General features: G+C 32.6%; 2 protein-coding genes across 2 annotated transcripts; both read right to left on the minus strand.

Annotated features, from left to right (window-relative positions):
- Positions 1–8268: 8268 nt before the first annotated feature.
- Positions 8269–10403, minus strand: LOC106309826 (methionine aminopeptidase 1B, chloroplastic-like). Its single transcript, XM_013746962.1, has 10 exons — positions 10206–10403; positions 10008–10092; positions 9693–9930; positions 9455–9616; positions 9336–9377; positions 9177–9248; positions 8992–9071; positions 8792–8889; positions 8611–8658; positions 8269–8515 (listed from the first exon to the last, which is right to left on the minus strand). The coding sequence occupies exons 1-10, from the start codon at positions 10339–10341 to the stop codon at positions 8370–8372; spliced, it is 1107 nt and encodes a 368-aa protein (XP_013602416.1). The 5' UTR covers positions 10342–10403; the 3' UTR covers positions 8269–8369.
- Positions 10404–13409: 3006 nt separating this feature from the next.
- Positions 13410–15207, minus strand: LOC106307179 (AP2/ERF and B3 domain-containing transcription factor RAV1-like). The gene is made up of 2 exons (XM_013744055.1): positions 14385–15207; positions 13410–13943 (listed from the first exon to the last, which is right to left on the minus strand). The coding sequence occupies exons 1-2, from the start codon at positions 15083–15085 to the stop codon at positions 13622–13624; spliced, it is 1023 nt and encodes a 340-aa protein (XP_013599509.1). The 5' UTR covers positions 15086–15207; the 3' UTR covers positions 13410–13621.
- Positions 15208–17859: the final 2652 nt, after the last annotated feature.

Genomic DNA, 17859 nt, shown 5'->3' on the forward strand with positions numbered 1-17859 from the left:
TTGTGGTGGAGCAACTTATTTAAGTTCTCTATATGGGAACATTAATTCTTGACCCTTTATCAAATTCATGGGAGAGTCTCTATTTGTTCTTTGGCATTATGCGAACAAATTTTGCTGCAACTTATAAGGATTCATAAATCCACCGGTATCACCAATTATTCTTGCAAACTTATTGCATATTTTGACAAGGATATGTACAACCATATGTCGTCACATATGATGGATGATCAGTCCATCAGTGGGTGATCAAGCCCACCAAATTTCTTGCTTATTTTCGAAATATCATGGTGAATACTCATATTATCAATTCCATTATTCAAAGGGGCGGCATATCTTAAACCATTCAATAGAATGTCGCATACTTAACCGGAATGGCATGTCCGGTTTGCCAATCATTAATCTCCATATAATCTTTATTGTGCAATTTCGTTTTCAGATTTGATTTTGGCCGAGTTCTATTTAATTTGAGCTATTGTTGTCGTGGATGCTTAACTTATTTAGGGATTTTGGGATTCTCTTATTCTCCCCCTCGAGATAATAACACTTAATGTTTATTTATTTCGTATTGAATCCCAAACTTAGGTAATTTAATATCAAATTTTGTTCCCTTAGACAATAATTTTGAAAACATCATGCATTAAATAAATCAAAGTGTGCAACAAATAGCCACAAATAAATTAAGTCTGATTAGATTAATAGGTATTTAAATTCGGCCAAGATAGATTATTCAAAAGACTTTGGCCAAAAAAATTTGGCCAAGGGGATTCGGCCAAGATGATTTTACCAAAATGCTTTGGCCAAGAGATTATATTAGTTTGACTAGATTTCATATTTGGCCAATAGAAATTTCAATTTGGCCAAGCTTTTGCCTTCGGTCAAGGTCTTTTAAAGGTTGACCAAGAGAATTTAGACTTTGCATTTGATCAAGATTTAAGCTAGGTTAAACTTCTACATTTGGCCAAGCTTTTGCCTTCGGTCAAGGTCTTTTAAAGGTTGACTAAGAGAATTTAGACTTTGCATTTGATAAAGATTTAAGCTAGGCCAAACTTCTACATTTGGCCAAGGCTTTAAAGATCATGTGCTTGTTCATTAGGCGAAACATAAGTTTCGGCCAGGCCAAATCCGAATGGTTCTAGGAATCTTATAGATCTCGGTCAAAGAGTAATTTTATGATCAGATTTTAAGTTTTAAACAAGTGATCATGTCTTAAAATTTGGCTAAGATTTCATTTGGCCAAGGCTTTGAGAAACGATCCTACAAATGTTCATATGAACATGTATAGTCTTGGCCAAGCCAAATCCAAACAGTTTTAGGATTTGGTTATGTGTTTCGGATTTGCTAGATTTTTCAGCATATGATTCAAGGTTTAAAAACACATATAGGCCAGCCAAGAAATGTAATCGAATCAAGTTTAGCATATGATGAAGTTTTGATCCTACGGCCAAGTTTTTAATCATGCGGATAGGATTTCATGCAATCTCTATGTTTTAAACAAGCAAGGCATCATTTTCAACCAAGTAATCATCTAGCAAATCAGATTTGGATCATGTGAGCATGTGACTGAGAAAATTAAACCTAGGTTCCATGCTGCATGCAATCGGATTTTATCTTTAACAATCAATCAAGATTTTAATTTCTTAGTATGCGAGCTAGGTGATCAAACAAATCAGATTTTGGGTTTGAAGCATGCGAATCAAATTTGGTTAAGACATATGATTCAGATTTTAAACATATCATGTGATCAGGCAACCAAATCAGATTTCAATCAATAGCATGTGATCAAGGCAATTTCTATTTCTAATAGAAATTTAATCATGCGATTTCAATTTCCTGGGTCTAATCGATTTTTAATCAATTAGCATATGAATAATTTCAATCTAATCATGAAATTTTATCCCTAGGTTTCATATGATCAAATTCTGGAATTTTAATTTAAATTTATTAAGTTTTAAATTTTCAGGAAATTCCAACAAACATGCGATTTAATTTTCTATGTCTAGCATGCGATTTTGATTTTAATGTTTAGCATATGATTTGCAAACCTAAAACATGCAATTTATATTACCAAACAGATCATACAATCAAGTTTTAATAATCCTAGCATGTGATTAGGTGGTCAAACAAATCAAATTTCAATTAAGCATGCGATTTGCAATTTTATGCCTAGCATTCGATTTCTAATTTTAAAAACATGCAATCAAATTTTTTTAAACAAACAATCCGATTTTAAAGCTTTAAACAGCATGTGAAAATAAGTTTTAGAAAGTTTTCATCAAGGGGATTTTAATTTTAAAGCTATGCGATTTTTAGGTTTAAGCAAATTAGGTTTTCCTAAACACATTAGGAATCGGTTTTTCAAGCATACCAAGTATGCGGTCTGATTATTGACATAATCAGATCTGAAACTATAGTTTTAGGTATATGATTCAAGTTTTAGAATTATTAGAATCATATTAGATAGTATAGGTTTATACAATTTTCGGTTTTAAGCATGACAATCGATTTTCATGTCATGCGATTTTAGGTTTAGATTAGTTCTTAGGTTTAAAACTTATGACCATGTTTTACTAAGTTTTAAACATATACTATATGATTTATAAGGATATAAATCAAATTATTTATTCATAGTTGGTTAGGTTTTGATTTCTATGATCACATATTAAGGTATATGCGATCGGTTCTCTCTTGTATGGTTCTAATTTAATTACATTAAATTCGACCTCTAAGTAGTTTTAAAGTTTGAGATATTTTACCTATGAACTCCTTTTGATCTGAATGGAAAAGAGAGTTTGATCGCATGTGCAGCAACTCCTCTCGGTTTGAACTCCTTGTTGATATTAGATTTTAATTCCCTCGGCTCATGAAACAACACGAGGAGCATTAGATAACATGAACGCCAACATGATAACATGAATCAAATAAGGTATGATAAACTTATCTTGCACAGGAGTTGAGTTTGGCTAGAAACTCCTTGTTGGAATCGGATTTGGTTTCCATATCAAATCGGCGCGCACTGTATCTGTGCGCGAGGGCGCGTCGGTGGTCAGATCGACAAGCGGTTTGCACTGACGGATTCGTCTCGGCGAGGGCTTCGATTTGATATCTTGATCGTTTTCTGGGTCCTCACGGTTTGAGAGAACGGTCTCTTTGAAGTTCCGAGGCAGATTCATTTGCGTTTAGGGTTTCATGATTTTCGGCTGAGTTAAAGAATATTTCGTGGGAGCTTAGGGATAGAGGTTATCGTGCTGATAACGTGTTATGAAAATAAGAGGAAAGTCTATATCTTTATTAGACAATAAGAAACCTTTTATATAGGGAATTACATAAGTATGAAACCATAATACAATACGGGCTAGGAAATACAAAGACGTAAGAATATGAACCTTCGAATATGAGTTTACACCAGACCTCGATTTATAACAGGTTTAAGATTTTAGGTAGAGTCTCTTTTTAATTGTTATTTTGATTTGGGGCCGTCAATGTCCTTCTTGTCGGATCTTGACTTCAGTTTAGGCCTGGAGTAGGCTCATTGATCACTCATGTAACAAGTGTTACTGTTTGTTAGGTCTATATATTCCTAATATTTTTAATAGCTAATATATAATTCTATATTAAAATTAATTAATTTATTAATCGGTTTCGTCAGCTGTTAACCGGATAATTCAGTACACTATATGTAATTTGGTGATAAGTTTGTTTTTGTCATTGGGTTTAAGAAAGAAACAGGTGTTAGCTTGATTGAGACCGATGATGGGTTGAAGTTTGATTCTTCCGGAGAGAAGCATCGTAGAACAGAGGAATTACAGAGGAGGTTGAGAGAACTGATGAACTTCAACACTCTTGATGATGAAGAAAAAAACCTCAAGAACATTGAGTTACTAAACTGGCTTTTCACGGCCAACCAAATTGCCATAAATACTATTGAGTTTATCATAAACATCCACACACAAAACAACATAACATTTAACATCCAGATAAAAAGAAAAAGGTTGCATTACATCACAAGTTAATATCATAAAAAAACATATGTCTTCTAAGACAGAAATTTCTACTCCGTAATCTTACTCTTCTTCTGATTTCCCTCATAAATGAAATATAGATTTGGATTCTAAGTTAAAAATATATATATTTGGATTCTAAGTTACCTAAAACAAACAGACAAACAAATTAATGAAAGGTTTTACTTAGTTAAAAAAAATAAAGAATCAAATTTATTTAAGTGGGAGAATGTGGCCACACTTGTCCAGTTTCTTTGAAGTTGGAACAACCCGAGTTTAACTACAAAATTCAAAACTCCTACAGAACGTCCATAACGTTCCAGCGCCTTGTCTACACCATCTTGTCTACGGGCTTAAACATTGGTTGTGCTGTAAAAAATTCAAAACAAGTCTTTAGTTAGCAAAAATTATTACAATCAAACTGGTGGGAGGAAGAAGACACAAAAGAAAGATGAAGAAGAAACGATGAAAAAAGAGATGGAGATTAAAATTAGTTGCTTATAAGTTATATAAGAGTTGAAATTGTTTGAAAACGTGAAATGAGAAAATTTAGGAATAAGAAGTGTTGAACTTTAGGGATAGTAATTTATTTTATTTGTTGGTGATGATCTGATAAAATTTAGGAATATAATCTTTTCACTGGCACTGTTTTCTTTAACAAATTGTTGTTCTATCTATCTATACTACTAAATAAGTGAATTTGTTGATTTATCATTTTCTTCATAATTTTCTTCATAATTTTAAGATAGTCATTACTATTATTCTTTAAAAAGTTACTTTAATCTATATACCTATCATGATATTAAGATACTTAACTAATAAATATATTCTATTAAAAGAGAGTCTTATTTTATCGAGGGTACCAAAGTCCATGATTTTAAATAATTTTGTTTATTTGTCATGTTCTCAATAAATTTTGTTTATTTTCATATTTTAATTACTTTTAGATAAATAATTAGTTTTAATAATCTATATTATTATTATTTGAATTGATTTTTTTTGTATTCCGTAAGTAAATTTTGATTACTTGTCATGTTTTCCATGATTTTATTTATTTTGTAGCTTTCACGTTAAAAGTTAAATTGGTTAATATTATTGTAACCCTTAATAAATAATCATATATATATATATATTACTATTTTATATATTTAGTTATAAATATTTATAATAACAAATTAATCAAAATAAGTAAATATCATGATATCATATGAGACATATACCAATAAATTTATTCAAGAATCAATAGATCAACTATTCTGTGTTCTCATGATAATGCAAAACTTTCTTCCATGATCCTCCTGTGTAGCCAGCAACAAATTCCTCAAGCAATATACGATCGGTTACCATTAATAAATAATTAAATTTACTTATTAGATTATATAACTAATTATAAACTATATATAATTAAACGTAACCATACATGATGAAAAACTTTATCATATAGAAGTAATTTGATGTTAGGTTCAAAATTTTCATAATAGTCTTAAAAAGATAATGCAAGTATTAATAAATAAATATAGCATTATTATGTATGCATGTGCGGATAAAACACTTAGTATATAAAGAATTTAAAATGCAGTAATTATGATTGAACACCAGGGAAAAACACTGCTAATTCATTCATGAACTAGCTTCAATACTTTTATTGGTCTATATCCAACATTTAATAAACATGAAATATTCGAATTGGCCTAATTAAGGCGTTATATTAAACTAACTGTATTACTATTGCAAATTATATACAACCTCAATTTATTTATCATCCTATGTATGCATATTTAACATATCTTGAGTACGGTCTAATCTTATCCTTGGCAAAATGTTTGACATTGAAAAACCAATTTTTTTTAACCCTCAGCAAAAGGGTTGACATGTTTCAAAAAAAGGTACAAGCTAAGTCATAATAGATCGGTAATAACCAATCAGTACTGCTATTAACAAATACTTCAAAGTTATTCTATTCAGTAGAAAATCGTCTTGCATATTCAAATTAACCATTTATAACACTAACATCAGTAATCAGCGTAACAAAACAAAGAGAAAATCAGCATAGATCATGACATAACCATCATCACAAATTTCCACCCCCATAGTCTCTTGGCACTCATAGTTTTATCGTAAGAAAGACCAGTGACCAGCATTACATGTCCAAAATCAAAAGGATGGATATGTTATTAAGAAATCAACAACTAAGAAATAAACTCTTAAAAGCAAACGATGGATATAACAGTTGATGTTCATATGATCCAAATTAAAATTGTTATTTCAGCAAAAGATGACAATAAAAACAATCAACAAAACTCTGATAAATCAGATGCATACATTCTTAAGAGAACACATAGACAACAAAACGGTCGAATGTATATCGAGGGGAACATCCTAAAAAGATTAAAAAAATTGTGAAAAGTATAAAAGTGTGAAAACATGAGTTGAGTGGAGTGACTTGCATCTGCCTCATCACTGTAAACTGAAATATGTATGTCTAGTAAATCACTTGAGTTGAAGAAAATTCTCAAGCAAAAGTGAGCATAATTTGGTCAAAACTAGTTAATTCATTGGAAAGAAGATAACTCGTGATGGCTTTCGATTTGGCGCGGTGAGCGCTTTGCGGTTTGTTCTTCTTTCCTACACTTTTGAATTTAATATTAAGTTTTCTCTTTCATATAGTATAAGAGTTTTTTCTTTGGAACAAACCAACATCTTTACACTTACATATTTGAAGACTTTCTCACTACCCATTTCTTTTCATCTGAATCAATTGTTAATAAGGGCCAAAGCTCATCACACAATTGTTCCAACACATGGCAATTTCTTTTGTTTGGACAGCAATTGAGTCATTCTCTTTACAAAATTGTTGCAATAAACATGATAAACTTATTTTGTTTGCAACTTTTTGAGTCGTATATTCTTTTTACATGTCATAATTATGTAAGCTTGAACCAAGAAATTCAGCTAATTTCGTGATGCTCTCCAACATATATGGAGATCTCGGAAGAATTGATGATTCTGCTAGGCTAAAGGTTGCTATGAGAAACTCTGGTCTTAAGAAAGAATCATGTTTTAGCTGGATTGAGACCGATGATGGTTTAAGTGAAATTTTAATCATGAGGAGATAAGCATCCTAAAGCAGAGATATTAATTAATTTTGTTTAAAATTGAAATAAAAATTAAGAATAAAAATCTAGATTTATTAAAACAAAAAGTAGAGTTCTGAATGTTTTATTTTTTTCTTTAAAATAATAGGTATGTTATTCACAAATATGTCGATTTCTGATTTTTTTATTAATTTTGAATCATGTGCATAATCAATATAAATATTTTAAATAAAATGAAAGAAGCAAACTAGGAATATAAGATTAATTATATAAATGTCTGGTCATTTTTGGATATCTATTCGGGTTTAGATATTACCTGTTAGAAAAATTAACAAAATATTAATTAAATAATAAATTTTAATCTTATATGAGAGAGATATTCGTAAATCTTATATAATAAATTTACATCATAAATTCTTTAAATGCAGTGTTCGGGTACCAGTTAAGTTCATGTCAAGTTTTTGGGATTTTGGTTCTATCTTGTAACACGTCCTAGGACCTATACTGATATTTTTGTAAGAATTGATCGGGATCAGATATAACACATCGAATTTGGATTGATTTTGTATTACATCCTAGAACCCATAAAGTACCATGTATTGTTTGAGTTTAGATTATACGGGATCTATTCGGATAACCCGAAGTAAAATCTAAAATTTGAAAGAAAATCATAAGAATGTATATTTATAAAGCAAAAAATAGCATTGAATTTGAATCATTACAACACATATATAACTCTTATACGGACCATATTATGATACGATCATAAAATTTACGAATATACCTCTTATATAAAATTTAAATTTTATTATTTAATTATTTTTTATTAATTTTACTAAATAATATAGATTTATAAAAATTATATTTAAAAAAAAAAAGAATTCAGATACGTTGATATAGTCAAGTATGAATTAATATATAACTTTGAATAATCTTTTATTATATTTGTTGAAATGGAATCTTTGTAATGGTGCCGTGACCTTACTAAGCAACTATAACATCTATAATATGCTCAAGCATATAAAAAAATATTTTGACTATACCACTGTCACACTCTTAAAATCAGAAAATTATAATTATTTGGTTTAACTCACAATTATACAGACCCATCAAGGGATCCAATAAACAGAGAGAAAGGTCAACGACAACACACGCACAGCCTTAATCATAAACCATATGAAAGGTATATTCTATTGATTCCATGGTCGATGAAGAGCCTGACGAAATCTTTGACAAAGAGGGAAACGGTGAAAGAATTAATCAAAAGTGAATAGTTTCAGCATATGGTAAGAATCTCTGAACCAGTTCTAGTTATCAGAATTGTATGTTCAAACTGTGCGGCTACACCACCCTCAGCTGTTAGAGTAGTCCAGTTGTCCGGCCATGTTACACATTCCGTGGTTCCAATCGTTAGAATCGGTTCTGCAACGCCAAATAACACCCATCATCAACTTGTTATTACTATACAGTAATCATTGTAAGCAAATGAAAAACCATGACATGGAAGAGCAACAAACCGATTGTGAAAGTTTGTCCCTCAACCATATGTCCAGGCTCATCATTACCTGCAAATTGAATAGAAACATGAGCCACTAAAGTCGAGTTACTAACGAAACATTAACATTAAGTATTGTCTTTTTTATTGATGCTTTCCGGTTACATTAAAGAGAACAAAAGCTAAGAAAGAGATTTACTCACGGTAATGATAAATCAGAGGTTCGGAGTGAAATACTGGTCCAACACCATGTCCAACAAATCGCTCCACAACGTTGTAGCCGCACTTCTCTGCATGCTCACTGTTTTGAAATGTTGAAACCATCAAAACCAATACCCTTCTCTGCACGGTAATATCTTTCAGTTTCATCAAGAATGGTTATAGACTTATAGTTAATAGTTACCTGATTCTCTTGCCGATTTTCTTGAAGCTTGCTCCATCTTTACACACGGCTATACCTTTCTCCAAGCATTCCTCAGTAACCTTAACAAAAAAAATAAAACCAAGCAACAATTAGCATTACTAACCAGAATCCACTATTCTGAACTTCAAAGACACACAACACAGTGGAACAAAGAAGAAAACTACCTTCACAAGTCGTTTAAAACCTTCGTCAACCTCTCCACAGAAAAAAGTTCTTGATGTATCTCCATGGTAACCCTGTTCCAGTTCCAAATCCCCAAAACAGGTGTTAATACGATTTCCATCTTTAAGCATACAAAAGTGCCCTAGAGATTAGTTACTTACATCCAAGTAAACCGTGACATCAATGTTTATTATATCCCCACTCTACAACAATAAGAAGTAATAGTTAGCGAGAGTTCGTTCATTCATAAACTCTTCGGCTTATAAAGCAAGATCCAAACCTGTAGCTGACGAGAATCCGGTATCCCATGACACATACACTCGTTAACCGAAGTACACACACTCTTAGGGAAACCACCGTATCCAAGAGGTGAAGGATAAGCACCAGCTTCAACAATCATATCATGCACAGCTTTGTCTATTTCATTAGTCGTAACAGATGGCTACACATAACAACAACAACTACTTCACAACACATACATTGATAAAGCTGAAACAACAAGGAATAGACTTACTAACTTTAACCAAAGTCCCTGCAAAGTTTAGAACCCGAGCAGCTAGCTCGCAAGCAGCTCTCATTTTGACAAGGCCTTCAGGGGAAGGAATCTGGAAGTCAGGTGAGATATCAGGTAACACGTTAGACTCAGCGTAAGGAGGCTTTGGTATGTAGTCAGGGACAAGAAGACGAGGTGAGACTCTCCCTCGTCTTAACGGTGGGTTTCTCTTAACCTTTGAACTAGCTTCAGCTTCTCTCATCCTAGTAAAAAAAATGTTAATTAGTATTATCAAACCAGATTATGAATTTAACATTTGAATGTTTTAATATTATCAAACCTTCTGATTCTAATGGCTTCTTCCAATCCAGATACTTTCTTGGCAGAGACATGGAACTTTCTAAGAGGATATGAGTTCTTCTTACCTAAGGAAAGTAAACTCTTCAATTATCAAATATTCGAATTGTAACAACTTAATCGCCTAATCCAATCAGATAGCTATAACAGAGAATAAACAGAGTCTAAGTACGTGACGAACCGTAGAGCAGCGATAGAGAAGAGTTGGAAGCGACGGGAGCTCCGATGAAGCACCTCGACGATGCTACGTAGTCGCCGGTGAAAGAAGAAGAGAGGTGAGCAGAGGAGAAAGTGGATAGGAAAACTGTAGACGCCATTTTCGCTACTTCACTGCTAAACCCCCAACCGAAGGAAAATCAAATTTGGAGACGAAGCTTCTTCTTGAATAAAAAAATATCTAATCGTTTGATATTTATTTCGAGATGACTAACTATTGGACTGAGCCCATGGGCTTTTTGATGTATCCAATATGGTACTTAGGCCCAATGGGTTTTACTTTGAAAACATAGCTTTGCATGGAGTTTATACATCATGACACTGTGTATTAAAGAAAGAAATGAAATATCTAAATATGAACTTTATCATTGTGAAACATTTGTGATAAATTTGAATCATGAGAAATCAACATTTGATAAGAAAGATACGGATATGATCAAAGTGATCACTACTACCTGCATTACGATACAGTTTTTCTGCTGGAATCAGTTATTGTAGGTATCTACATCCAAGTATCTATTTTATTAAAGTATAATTACTTTTACTATTCGTTTGAAAACATGATTATCAGTAAAATAAATACATGTATAGCATTAAGTTAGGAAAAAAAAAAGTAATAGGTTTATGCAGTTAAAAAAATTAGAAGTCCATTACATTATAATAAAAAGTAATGATTTTATGTTACTTGATAATATACATATTCAAATCAAAATAATAATTTAAAATTAGTGTATATCAAAACTTCATTCAAAAATATACATATTATCAAAAATTAATTTTTACTAACATATTTTTCAATAACCATTATAAAAATGTTTTCAATATATATAAGAAAAATACAATACAAAGCTCAATTTCAAACACCAACTTAAATTATGGTTTCTATATTTCACATTGAAATTTAAAAATATAATATATGTGATTATTTATATGATTGCACGTATAAAATACTATTAATTATAAAATTACTTATTTGATGGTACATATAAAATATGATTAATTGTATGATAACACATATTTTTGTAACCTATGATGACACGTATAGGATATATAATAGTGATTAGGGTGGGCGTTCGGGTTCGTTTTCGGATCTATTTGGGATTTCGTGTTCGGTTCAGATCTTTGAGGATTCGGTTTGGATTTGAATAACCAATTTAAATTATTTAAAAAAAAAATAAAATTTATTATATACTTTAATTTTTTTAGAAAATCTATATATTACATATAAATTTGAATAACATATGTGAGAATACCTAACTTAACATATAAATTGGTTTGGTTTAAATATTTGGATAGATAATTAATAATTATTTAAGTATTTTTGGAGTTTTGAATATATTTTAACTATTTTAGATATTTACGTTTGATTATTTGTATATATTTCAAGTATTTAAACAAACTTAAAAGTATCATATATATTCTGGATGTTTTTATATATATTAAATCTAAAATAATTGATATATATAAGTATATAAATCTATTTTGGATATCCAAAATACTTTGGTTCGGATCGGATTAGATTTTAGTTCTTCAAATACCAAAATTTTGAATGTTTTAGATATTTAATCAATTTCGGTTCGAATTTGGTACTACCTATTCGGATTGGGATAGTTCGGTTCTTCGAATTCGAGTTTTTTGTCTAACTCTAAATAGTGACATACAAAAACAAATAACATCATATTTTAAAAAAAAAATTCAGGCTCACGGATCAAAATCTAGTTGATTTTTTTATATACCTACCGAGAACAAACTATTCAATAACTACCAAAACATCGATGGCAAACATATATTCTTCTATCATCTGATTCGTGATTCATACAAAAAAAAACATATTATGTATTTATTTGTGAGTAATGAAACCAAACAATGAGGATGATATTATATAGGTTATCATGTTGTTGATTAGGTTTAAAATTATAGTCTAGCTTTTTTCACCAATGATGCTGATTCGTTACTATTCGAATCCAACTTGAAATATGTGGATGTGTCTTGGAAAACTATATGTAGAATTCTGTGGGTAATCATTATTTCTTTTTATACAATTTCATGCATATATAGTTGAATAATTGTATAGTCCACCAAATTGGACGGAGAAAATGCATATTGACGAAAAAAACATAAAACCAAGATATGGCCAATATATTCCTCTACGTAGCTACTACCTCATTATATAACTAAAATTTATACAGAGAAAAATTGTAATCTAGATTATCATAATATTCTATAACTATTACCCATACCATTAACCCAAAAATTAGACTTCCAACCCATACTAAACCAGTAAACCATATTGTAAGCAACATTATTCAAACAACTGAAATGTCAATTTTTTAACCACTCACTTTCTTTCCGAGTTGGCTATAAGCATTGGCTTTTGAATAACATATTTCTTTTGTTACGTGGATCGGAGTACGATATTCATATGATTATATGTCTGTAGAATCTGCACACACTAGTATTTTTCACTAATGCTGCTGGTGTTTTACTATTTGAATCCAACTTGGTCATATGTAGATCTTTCTTAGAAAAACTAAATATATAGAATTATGTGGGTATTAATTAAATGTTATACAATTTTATGTTATAATTGAATAATGTTATAGTCCACCAAAGTGTACGGAGATAAATGCATATTGACGAAAATTTCATAGGACCACGATATGGTCAATATATTCCCCTACGTATACCTGCATTATATAATTAATGTATACACAGAAAATGTGTAATCTAGATTATCATAATACTCTATAACTTTAACCCATACCATTAACCAAAAGAAAAACTTCCAACTCTGTAAGCATCATTATTCAAACAATTCAAATGTTAATTGTTTTAACCATTCACTTTCTTTCGAAGTTGGCTATAAACATTTGCTTTTGAATAACATATTTCTTTTGTTATGTGGATCGGAGAACAATATTCATATGATTATATTTCTGTAGAATCTGCACAACTGTATTATGTTGCAGTTACAATTTTGTTGTTGTTGCAAACATGTTCTAACAACGCTTCAAATCCTGGCATATATCTATACATATGTATCAAAAGGACAATACTTTCTTATTTACTACACGACTCTTTGTCAGAACATTAGTTTTGCATTACTGAGAGTATCCTTCATATGATCATATCGCCAAATACCATAGGAAGTTAGCTAATGGATACATAATGAATTAAAGAAGAAAGTGCGATCTGGTAAAAACATAATCACACTAGTAAAACTTCTTTAGACATCTTTGATCCTATAAATAAGATATACAGTTCATCATTACAATAAATCAACTCATGAACCTTTGGTACTAAGAAGAAACTGATGCAACTGAAAAAAGAAATGGAAAGTGGGATTAAAAAAAGTTATTAAAACTCAAGAAAGAGGAGTGGTTACAAGGCGTGAAAGATGCGTTGCTTCTTACTACACACCAACGATAACATCTCAGTAACGTTCACCACTCTCTTGTTCCCTACCACGTCGTTTCTTGAACCCGCCGGTGAAATGTTGACTCCGAACAGTCTCAAAACCCGACCCGTTTCCACATCCGATCCGGATCTAGACTTCCACCCAATGTATAGCTGTTGATCCTGACCATCGGATCTGCTGAAACTAACCACATCACCAGCACGCAGATTCTTCTCCTTAACGAACCGGCTCCAACCTTTTGTCAGAACATAGCTTTGACTACTGTTCCAATACGAGTAACGGAACCTCCACACTTTCCCGTTAACGTCTTCGAAATTCAACAGCGTCCCTCTCACGGAGACGTCGCCGGTTAACGGTAACGGAAAATGTTTCTCCGCTTGGTGTTTCGGTATCACTAAACGGTTTAGCTTCCCGACGTCACTCGGGGGCTTCTTACTACACACCAACGATAACATCTCAGTAACGTTCACCACTCTCTTGTTCCCTACCACGTCGTTTCTTGAACCCGCCGGTGAAATGTTGACTCCGAACAGTCTCAAAACCCGACCCGTTTCCACATCCGATCCGGATCTAGACTTCCACCCAATGTATAGCTGTTGATCCTGACCATCGGATCTGCTGAAACTAACCACATCACCAGCACGCAGATTCTTCTCCTTAACGAACCGGCTCCAACCTTTTGTCAGAACATAGCTTTGACTACTGTTCCAATACGAGTAACGGAACCTCCACACTTTCCCCGCCACGTCCTCGAAGTTCAACAACACTCCCTTAACGGAAACGTTACTCGACGGCGGCAACGGAAAATATTTCTCCGCGTGGTGTTTCGGTATCACTAGACGGTTTAGCTTCCCAACGTCGCTAGGCGTAACAGCTTTCTCAAACAAAGACACCGCCGATCTAAACTCCGTCGTCGAAACGCCGTCGTTTTGCGTCGTCGACCTAACCGCGTTTCCATTACCGTTGCGTCGCCGTTTGCTCTGCTCTAGCTCCTCGCTATACGTATGCTTCCTCAGCATATCAACGATCCCAGATTTCGAATGCGAACTCAAAAACTCGACCTCTCCGTCGTCGAGCCTCGCGTCTTTGAAGTTCGTGACGGCGTCTCGGCCTCGGAACCGGTGAACCGCCACGTCGTAAGAACGCGCCGCCTCGTCCTCCTCGTTGAAAGTCCCGAGCCACACGCGCTGGTGCTTCTCGTAAATCTGAGCTCCCCACCGCCCGTTCGGCTGAGGGACGACGCCTTTGTACTTGGACGACGGAAGCTTCCTCGACTCCGCCTCAGCTCCGTTCTCAGCATCTAGCACCACGCTAGATCCGCTTCCCATCCTGTGCAAATTCACCGAAGTCTTTGCCGGAGTTATCGCCGGAGTTTCGTAGATAGAACATGTACTCGTCGTACTCTCGTCTACGCTACTCACTTCCATTATTTGTTTTTTTTTTCTGTTTAAGAATTAACTTTGAGTTGTGAAACAAAGGAGAAGTCAGAAATGTATTTTTCAGAGAGAGCCTGTTGTTGGTGGGTGTTACATGAGTATATGTATGCATGTGTGTATATATATAGAAAGGAGACAGTGAAGGGAGGGAAATAAAAAATAGCAAGTGTTTTACTTATGTTATTATTATTATTTTATTTTCACTTTTTATTTGGGTAACACCAAAGAAATAAATAATATATCTAGAATGTGTCTTTCAGGCGAGTGATTATAGTATATGGGCAGTTGTATGGGAAGTAATATGGGTTGTATGGGTCAACTTAACATCGAAAGGGAAGCTTCGTGGAAAACATATTGGAAAAGGCTTATAATACTACACATATTAAATATTCGCTTTTAATTTGTTTACTATATTAGGTCAGTTCATGGCGCTGTTAAATATAAAAACACATGACCAGTGACCATTTGGAATATTATACGATGTGTTTTATTTCGTTGTATGGCAAAAAATAGGGTTTCTGAAAAAAGTAGGGTCTTCTATATTACGAGTTTATGAACTTTTATAGAAATTTTTTAAGAAACTTTATAGAAATAAATATGTTGTGAGCTGTGTGCATGGAAGGCGGGTCCCATGTGTGGACCAGGATAAGATTAAGACTCCACGTGAGAAATTGACATCATTTTACTGAAGTTCATCCCCCCTGAGTTTTGATGCTTCTTTAAAAAAGAAATAATAGTAACTATGATTAAAAGAAATAGCTAAATGTTAGATTTGATAACAATGTTAAGATTCTATTGCTGCTAAATGTGGTCTGTTTTTCAATATTTGCTTCTCCAAATCTGATTTATAATATTCTTCAATCTTCAATGATGGATTTCTTTTGATTACATAGAATTATTTAACCAATAATATTAGTACATAAAGATATGTATCTTCTTATTATATGTATCTTCTTATTCTTGGTGTTAGAATTTCTTTCACATTTTCAGATGTTTTAATTCTTTTTTTCTTTCTTTTAATCAATCTTATCCTACATTTTTGTTTGTAGGAAAATGTGTATTGTAATTGCCATCAGTATGTGGACTCAGTAAGTTCCAAATTCAGAAAAAACTATCAAGTTTTCTTTTCTGTTTTTGTTTGTATATACTATTTCATAATTATGGAACACGATTTAATTGAGGATATTTTTATATCGGTAATTAATCCTTAACCGTTTGCAAACAGAAACAATCAACATTTAGCCAACGACCGACAACACCACAGATATACGTACTGGAAAAACATATCTAATTAAATTCGCTACCCTTTAATTGTATGTTTTACTCTTGTGGAAGATAGTACTTGTGTGGTTTAATACCCATATATTCATCATATGCACTGTATAATAAATTAATAATGTGGTTTGCAAATAAATAACAAGTGATGTCGATAGCTTACGATCTTATCTGATATTTTTGTTCCTTTACCAAAGTATTATGCTACCATTAGTTAGGTTTAAAAAAAAAATCAAATAGTTAGGTTTGAACCAATTAGAGCTCTGCGAAATATCGTGAGATCCAAATTGTATTGGCTCTCCCTTCTCCAATAGAAAATTGTTGACATTTATGTATCTATTTGTTGATTTACCTGTTTCTATTTGAATTTTTGCTATTGCTATTCAATGATATTATTATATTCAACTTGATCCACTAGGATGGGGAGTGGGCCAATGACAAATCAGTAAGAGGCATGGTCGTACGTGTTTTGTGTGGATGAATAATTATATGGGGGTTTCTTGACAGCATGACAATTACTTTTGTTTTTTAATATTTTCCTTTTTATTTTTAAAACAAGCATAGATTCATAATAGGATCAATACAATTAGAGGTCCATAATATATAGGTGTTACCAGTTTCATATATTTACTACCATTTTATCTTGTTCCTCTTTTTATTTAGAAAGTGAAAGTTAAGTATTTTACTAAACTGGCGCTTACACTAATAAATCAGCTTTCCGAGCTGTCGTTTAAGCTGTTTAATTTCATGACTGTTTTTAAATTAACCAACTTAGAAAATAATCAATGCATAGAGATACTTTGGCCTTATAGACCCAATACATCAAAAAGTCAAAATCACGATCAACCTAATTTGTAAGATTCGACCCTATCTAGATAAGTATGCGACCACAAAAGAAATTTAAATGAAAATATATGAAATGGTTGAATTCGAGTATGTGTTGTCACGTGGCATTTGTTCCTCACTTAGCTTTATTTCTTTTACAAGGACTGGTCTCCATAAGAGAGATCGGACACATCTTTGTTTCTTGTCATGGCTCTGAGTAGTCCTGCGATTCCGAACCGATCCGAATGGTCCGAACCGAACCGAACCGAACCGAGGATTGTGTAATTCGGTTACCGTTCGGTTAGGACGGAGAAACCGATCGGCAGATGTTCAAATTAACTTCGGTTATTGCATCGGTTCGGTTCGGATCACTAATTCCAATCGGTTATCCGAAAATTAACCTAACATTATAATATACCTTTAACCTAATTGTCGGCTAAACATACTATCTTAACCTAATCTCCTTTCTCTTTCTCTCAAACCCGAGCCTCCATCTTCTTCGTCGATTCTGAAACCCTTGGAATAACATCTTCTTCGTTTGATTCTGACCACAAGGTATGTTCTTCCTCTTGTTTATCAAGTTCTATGTCGATTTTTAGTTTAAGATTGGAGGTGAAATTCTGATTTAGCGTTTCTCTGGAAATAGATGGGTTTAAAGTATAAAC

This window comes from Brassica oleracea, chromosome C8, assembly GCF_000695525.1.
Source record: "Brassica oleracea var. oleracea cultivar TO1000 chromosome C8, BOL, whole genome shotgun sequence".
Classification (NCBI taxonomy): domain Eukaryota; kingdom Viridiplantae; phylum Streptophyta; class Magnoliopsida; order Brassicales; family Brassicaceae; genus Brassica; species Brassica oleracea.

What these genes read in the sequence shown, in the direction of transcription:
- LOC106309826 (XM_013746962.1), bottom strand. Translation starts at nt 10,341, where the DNA reads ATGGCGTCTACAGTTTTCCTATCCACTTTCTCCTCTGCTCACCTCTCT. An exon ending in ACCTCTGATTTATCATTACC is followed by an intron (nt 8,659 to 8,791) that starts GTGAGTAAATCT and finishes TTCAATTTGCAG; the next exon opens with GTAATGATGAGCCTGGACAT. An exon ending in GGGACAAACTTTCACAATCG is followed by an intron (nt 8,516 to 8,610) that starts GTTTGTTGCTCT and finishes TTGGCGTTGCAG; the next exon opens with AACCGATTCTAACGATTGGA.
- LOC106307179 (XM_013744055.1), bottom strand. Translation starts at nt 15,085, where the DNA reads ATGGAAGTGAGTAGCGTAGACGAGAGTACGACGAGTACATGTTCTATC. An exon ending in GTGGCGGGGAAAGTGTGGAG is followed by an intron (nt 13,944 to 14,384) that starts GTTCCGTTACTC and finishes GAAAGTGTGGAG; the next exon opens with GTTCCGTTACTCGTATTGGA.